General features: G+C 37.3%; 1 protein-coding gene across 2 annotated transcripts; it reads left to right on the top strand.

Annotated features, from left to right (window-relative positions):
* The first annotated feature begins 522 nt into the window (after positions 1–522).
* On the top strand, positions 523–6,730 carry LOC126721280 (uncharacterized). 2 transcript variants are annotated; one of them, XM_050424333.1, is made up of 4 exons: positions 523–800; positions 5,527–5,691; positions 5,793–6,024; positions 6,111–6,730. In XM_050424333.1, exons 1-4 carry the CDS (start codon positions 582–584, stop codon positions 6,563–6,565), a joined length of 1,071 nt encoding a protein of 356 aa, XP_050280290.1. In that variant the 5' UTR covers positions 523–581; the 3' UTR covers positions 6,566–6,730. The 2 variants fall into 2 exon arrangements, 1 of the variants encoding a protein (XP_050280290.1); XR_007653879.1 differs by lacking the exons at positions 5,527–5,691; positions 5,793–6,024; positions 6,111–6,730 and adding exons at positions 4,838–4,976; positions 5,202–5,317 and having other exon boundaries at positions 683–800.
* The last annotated feature ends 268 nt before the right edge of the window (positions 6,731–6,998 follow it).

The raw sequence follows: 6,998 nt of genomic DNA, 5'->3' as shown, positions 1-6,998 counted from the left end.
TTAACAAAAGCCTAACGTAGGACTACACTGACAATATTTGAAATTTAGAGGCTAAAATTACAAAATTGAAACATAGAGAACTAAAATGACATAATGTGAAACTTAAATGGTCAATTTTGCATTTTAACCTAAATTTAATTATGTGAGCGTTTGGATTGCAAGGAAACTGGCGTTTATCTGCGTTTACGTTTTGCTCTGCTGGGACCCACGCGCACGCGAGCTGAAGAAAAACGCAAGTCTGCTGCTGCTGAGAAACGCAAGTTTCCTCCTACACGCACCGTTTCACTTATCCTCCTACACGCATCGTTTCACTTATCCTATAACACTGGAACAGAACATCACCAACGGTCATTCAGCTCTACGCACCGTTTCATTTAAAAAGCTCTACGCACCGTTTCAATGCAAGAGTTGAAACAATCAACCCATTGCCTCTTGCGCGTACTGTTCATGTCTCAAAATGCTGAGGAAAATGGTGCACAAGCAGAAGCTGTCAAAACAAAGCATCAATGGTACGCAGTCCTTTGTAACGGCTATTTCCATTCTCACAGCTTCTGCTTTTTCTCTCAACCACCAGTGGCAGAATGCTTTCAATCCCCTTCAATGCTCCGTCCAATTCGTCTTCAATGTCGTTCACCTACCCACCAACCAGCAAGATATCAAAACAGAGCACAACAATTGATTACTGCAAACCCAGTAGGCAGAACCAAAAGAAAAGATCCCCTCTATTCAACAAACGCTCGAGCTCACCTTCTCTCCGCTTGGGTCATCGTCACCGCCACTCCCCATCTCTGCATTCACGGGTAAGTTGTTTTCCATGAAGCTTCATCAATTTGTGTTTTTTTGGGTTTAACCGTTTGTGTGTGGTTTTTGTATTCAACTTCTGTGTGTTCTCTGTTGTGTTTTCCATGACACTAGTGTGGGTTTATTGATCCTTTGTCTAATACCAAAACGCTCACTTAGTGCCTCTGTTGGATATACCATTGTTTACTTTGCATTTTTCAGATGAGTTTACTTTGCATTTGGATACACCATTTCTATTACTTTGCCTAACTGAATGCACCCAAACTGTTTGTTTAAATGCCTCAATGAGTATAGAAGGTAGTTGTATGAAGCTTCATCAATTTGTGGTTTTTTGGGTTTAACCGTTTGTGTGTGGTTTTTGTATTCAACTGCTCTGTGTGGTTCTATCATATTATTGCATCATAATTACGAAATATATATTTGATTTTCTTAATTTTAGTCAAATCAAAGTTCAAAATTTGTAAAATTCTTCTTTAATAACAGTTTGTAGACTTTTTCCCTACTAATCATATAAGGGTGGAATAAGATTTTTTTTGTTGATCTTTTGTTGTGTTTTCCATGACACTAGTGTGGGTTTATTGATCCTTTGTCTAATACCATTATTTCTCTTAGTGCCTCTGTTGTATTTGGATATACCATTGTTTACTTTGCATTTTTCATATGAGTTTACTTTGCATTTGGATACACCATTTCTGTTACTTTGCCTAACTGATTCTAAAATGCACCCAAACTGTTTGTTTAAATGCCTTAATGAGTATAGAAGGGAGTTGTAGGAAAAATGGTTAAGCAGAAGAAATCAATGGAGGGTGGTAGTAATGATGAAAGAGCTGATTGGAAAGACCCTAAGGAACTAGAGGCTTTTTGTCGGTTTTGTGCTGTTCAAGTCATGGCGGGCCAAAGGAAGCCTACTGGATTTTTGTCCAAAATTGGGATTAGTGAAGTGATTCGGCAGTTGGGTGAGATTGAAAAAGTAGTGACTTGGCTGCAGATTAAAAACAAATGGGATCATTTGAGAAAAAGGTGGAAGATTTATAACAAGTGTTTGGAGAATGAGACTGGGTTGGGTTATGATCCTGGAACTGGGATGTTTGACGCACCTGATGAGTGGTGGAATCGAAAGATTGCGGTTAGTTTTGATCAATACATAATTGTGAAAAAATTTAGTGTCTAAAACTATATTCTTGTGTTCTAACTACTGGTTGTCCACATGTAGGCATGTCCCAATGCAAAAACCTTGAAAACGAATGGTTTGCCTAATCGTGAGCTTCTTAACATCATGTTTGGAGGCACGGCTGCAACGGGGAAAAATGCATTCTGCACGAGTGGTCCAATACCAACGGAAACCACCGAAGGGTCTGGGGACTCCGATAATAGTATAGAATTTGTTGACCCCCAATGTGAACCCGTTGTGAATGTTGACGCAATGGAGGTTGAAGGTCCATCATCGTCGAGGGTAGGACCAGCAGTGAATAAGGGGAAAGGCCTAGCAACCAGTGTCCACATCTTCAAGCCAATTTCCAAGAAACCAAAAAAAAAAGCGTTCAACCGTGCAAGAGATGTCGGACTCTTTGAAGAGTATCTCAAATGTTATTGTTGAAAGATCTAGTCTAAGTGCCCGTACACCATCTGCTCCCACAGCAACGGCTCAGGTTAAAGAAATTCTGGACATGGTGTTGAGTCTTCCCGGGGTGTACTCGGGTCATTACCTTCATTTGTTCAGCACTACCTACTTCATGGAAAAAGAGCCAGGTAGACACATGTTTGCAGCACTTTCCGATAACAAGGATATCCAGCTAAAGTGGTTAGAAAAAGAGTACCAAAGGCACCCTGATTATCATTTTTCGTGAAGGAACAATAGATTGTCTCGATAGGGTTGTGTAGGCTTGGTGTAGTAATCAAACTTTCAGTGTTGTACCTATTGCACTATTATATTTCTTTCTTTTATGGAATGTAGGAACTAATGCTTGTTATGAGTGTGTATGTAAGACAATGCTCATCATTCCTATGTGTTTGAGCTATATTTATATATGTTTATCCAATGCTTCTTTTATCTGAATTTTGCATTTAATATTTTAGAATTCAGCCCTTCTCTTGCTGGTAACTGGAGTTTGTGATGGATGGTTGAGTTTGCTAGACGCAAGTTAGGAATTAATGGAGAAAATGAGCCATTTTGTTTTGAACTCAAAAGGATTATAATACTATCTTTTGGCTCTACCTACACTTCATGTATTTTGATCTACATTGGAATATTCTATAGTATGATCTGCTTTTGTTTCCAGATTTATTTTTTTGATTTTATATGAATGTGTATATATGTTGTAATTTTAGTTGGGTTATAAGAGAGAGCTTAACTTCAAGCACATTGTTGAATTTGAGATGCCTGCATATTGCTGCCTGCATATTGCTGGTTCTGCATAATTTGTTGGTCTGCATAATCTGTTGGTCTGCATAATTTTTGAGATGCCTGCATATTGCTGCCTGCATTGCTGGTTCTGTATTGCTGGTTTTGTATTGCTGCCTGCATATTTTTTTTATTGCTGGTTCTGTATTGCAGTATAACAAGGCTTGTTTTGTGCTTGATGAATAAAATGGTACCAACCTATATGGCAATGATGTCACTGTGTGGGTTAATAAGCAGAACCACAGTAGGGTGGTGGTGGAGGTTTACTCACATGATTCTAGCTCTATAGGTCGTTGGGGTGGATTCCCCTATCAGTTATTGAGTAGGCTGATTATTTGGCTATTATAGGTGCTCAATCAACTTCTCATTTTTATAAATTTTTAGGAATAAGGCTTGCCTAAGTTTTCCCCTTTTTTGATATATTCTTAGTTTTGATTTTGGTCATCTAGTTGTTTGTTTGTTCATTGTGTTTTTCTCTTTTTTGGGTTGTCTTTTATCTACCTTTTCTCTTTTGGAGATCTCTACCCGATCCCTTGTATCTTTCTCTCAATATTTATTTTTATTTTCCTTTGAAAAAGGAAAAAGTTCTATAGCCTTCCCTAGATATTGGAGCAATTGGCCAAAGTTACAAGAGTAGGGTACTTTGTGTACACAGCCTCTGTACATGAGGTGGATTAGGGGACCCCCTTCAATTGATAAGAGTGGGCATACTAGGCATTGGGAGCTACCTATGGTTTGAAATGGTGGTTTTCTAGTAAGCTGTTGGGAGAGGAGAGGAAGAGCCTAGCTTTGTTTGGATATGGCCTTGTGGCATGAGTAGTTTTTGGGTAAGTAATATTTTTAAGATTGAAGGCAGATGCTTGTGGTGGCATGAGTAGTTTACTGCTTAGATGTGGCATGAAGTGGTGCTGGTGCTAGGTTAACCATAGTGGGATTGAAACAGTAGAAGTTAGGAGTTATTATGCCACAATTTGTTTTTTGGTTTAATGGTAGTCATCTTAAAATTTTGTCCAGAAGAGCATGCTCATTGTTAGAGTTTGTAACTTTTGAAATGTCCCCATAACTCCAATGGCTAGTCATATGAGTTAGCCCAATTTCATACCTTTTTATGTAATTAGTGTTTTGACAACCTTTCTATTGAGGTGTATTTTAAAGTAAGTTTGTTTTTGACATCCTTTGTTTTCTCAATGACCATGTTTTCTACAGAAAGTTATATTAGTTGCAACATTCAGCTTGAGGTGGTTTTGTTTGGTTGGCCAAATTTTAACCATTTCATTTTTAGAAACTTCTACTTATGGGAGCATGGTCCTTCATCATCAATGTCATCACTGATGGAATCTTCCTTGCTCCCTTTTAGCTATATCACTTGGATCATTTGATTGAATAATGACCCATTCTCCACTTGTAAAAAAGTCACATTTACTTGACTCATAATTCCAAAAAAAGAAAAGAAAAAAAAGGACAATGTTCGGCTGATATATCACATGGTCATGGATGTGCTTTGATCAAATAAAATATTAATACAGTAAATATATATAAATATATATATATATATATATATTGATGTCTACCTTGAATGTTTTATTGTTATTGCTTAGACTATTTTCTGATTATTATTTTTTATTGGTTGTATAGCATTAGATATCATCCGTATTTCAAGGCTCTGAATTGTAAGCTCGATATCTTTTGGATCATTGTTCAATATCTATAAAGCAGTCTCAAGGTATACAAAAAGGATGGATTTGCTAAACGACTCATCTGATTCCCAGCACAAGTGAGTTTCTATACTTTCCCTTGTAGATGTGAATCTATAATTTTTAGAAATATTGGATGAAATCATGAAAGCGTATGCTTAGGATTGTTAATTTTTTGGTACGACCATAGTTTGAGCCTAGTACCAGTTTGAGTTCCAATAAAATTTAACATCTTGTTTTTAGGCTACATATTATAGTATCACATGAATAAATGTACATGCAATTAAAGTCGGTAACATATGTAGCGACGCAGACTTCGATCTGAGTGACGACATTGTACTCGCAGCATATCTAGCCGGGTGTGCATGTCTAGCTTACGTGAATACCTATATGACCAAAGTACCATTGCATACGAATATACAAATTGGCTTAGAATGTGTACAATATATTTTAACTGGACATGAGAAGAAATGTCAAAGAAATTTTAGAATGTCAAGCTATGTGTTTAGACAATTGTGTAATACACTGCGCTAGTATGGATATTACGGTACCAGAGGTGTTTGCGTGGAAGAGTCTCTGGCAATGACATTGATGATACTTGGTCATGGTGAGGGTAACAGAATGGTGCAGGAAAGATTTCAGCACTCGGGTGAGACAGTGCATCGACACATGGGCACGGTAGTTACATTATTAGCCACCGTTATGGCACGGGACATTATCCAACCTGCTGATCGTACATTTCGGGACGTGCCAGAACATATTCAACATTCAGATCGATATTGGCCACATTTTAAGGTATTTTGTGAATTTAGTATCTTCACTTGATTTAAGTTAAATTATCTTTATGGTCATACCACGTATTTTATTTCACATGGTATTTTTGTCCCAATGGTTAGGGTTGCATTGGTGCAATTGATGGGGTTCATGTCCCCGTGGTCATTGATGTTAAGGACCAGCTCCCATACTATGGCAGGAAGGGGATCACCACAACAAATTGCATGTGCGCATGTGACTTTGACATGAAGTTCACATTCGCATGTGTTGGATGGGAAGGATCAGCGCATGACACGAGGATTTTTTACAGCTGCCTCAATAATGAGAGTTACAACTTTCCGAAAGCTCTAGCTGGTTTGTAAATATTCAGTTTAATTACAGTATTAAAGTATGTATTAATGTAGTGAAAATACTAATGTAATAAACGTTTTCATTTGCAGGGAAGTATTATTTGGTTGATTCAGGATACCCTATGAGGAAAGGGTTCCTTGCACCATATAAGGGGGAGAGGTACCACATTGGAGAATTTCGGCCTTCTGAAGTGCTGCATCGTCCAGAGGAGAGGTTTAATTATCTCCATTCATCACTCCGTTCGGTCATAGAACGAACTTTTGGAGTTTGGAAGAATAAATGGAAAATTTTGAGACATATGCCACCTTTTAAGATGCACACTCAAAACTTGGTCATTGTTGCTACAATGGTTCTTCACAATTTCATTAGAACACATGAGATAAACAATGATGCTGAATGTTCAGGATCTACAGAGGGCACATCATTTGGTAGTGAGACAGGTCATTACGATGCCATGGTAGAAACAATCTCAATCTTGGACGAACCTCAGATGAAACAGGTTCGTATGCGTATCACAAGATCGATATGTGCGGACGATAATTGACTTTTGTGGGGATCATAATTGATGGTTTTTTGAGTTCGTGGATTTGTTTTGTTATAAATCATAAGGATCAAGTGTTAAATCTGTATCTTAGAAACTTTTAGGACACTTGATAGTTTATCCAAATTCACACAAAAAGTGTTTTGTTGTTGGCATCGACTATGTATTTTTCACAAGTAGAAATAAGACCAATTATCACTTTCGTACTACAATGCTCGCATTGTACTCTTTCTGATACGTTAGTGTGAAAAGATGAAGTTCACACTCAAAACAGAATTCCAATGAGTTTTAAAATAAATTTGCATAATATAAAGGCAAAAACAAATACACAACGTGTTCAAATAGATTGTAAAATATTCCAAATAAATGACATTAATCAGGAAACTTGATTTAAAAAAAAGCCATTCAGGCAGAATAATATCAAATAGAAAAGAAT

Source organism: Quercus robur, chromosome 4, assembly GCF_932294415.1.
Source record: "Quercus robur chromosome 4, dhQueRobu3.1, whole genome shotgun sequence".
In the NCBI taxonomy this organism is placed as follows: Eukaryota; Viridiplantae; Streptophyta; class Magnoliopsida; order Fagales; family Fagaceae; genus Quercus; species Quercus robur.
Note: the sequence above shows the minus strand (reverse complement) of the source record. Positions and strands in the feature narration are given on the sequence as shown.

Bases quoted from the DNA above. Each gene is read 5' to 3' on its own strand.
- LOC126721280 (XM_050424333.1), top strand. From the start codon at position 582: ATGCTTTCAATCCCCTTCAATGCTCCGTCCAATTCGTCTTCAATGTCG. The intron at 801-5,526 runs GTAAGTTGTTTT...AGAATGGTGCAG, and splicing joins CCCCATCTCTGCATTCACGG to GAAAGATTTCAGCACTCGGG. The intron at 5,692-5,792 runs GTATTTTGTGAA...CCCAATGGTTAG, and splicing joins GATATTGGCCACATTTTAAG to GGTTGCATTGGTGCAATTGA.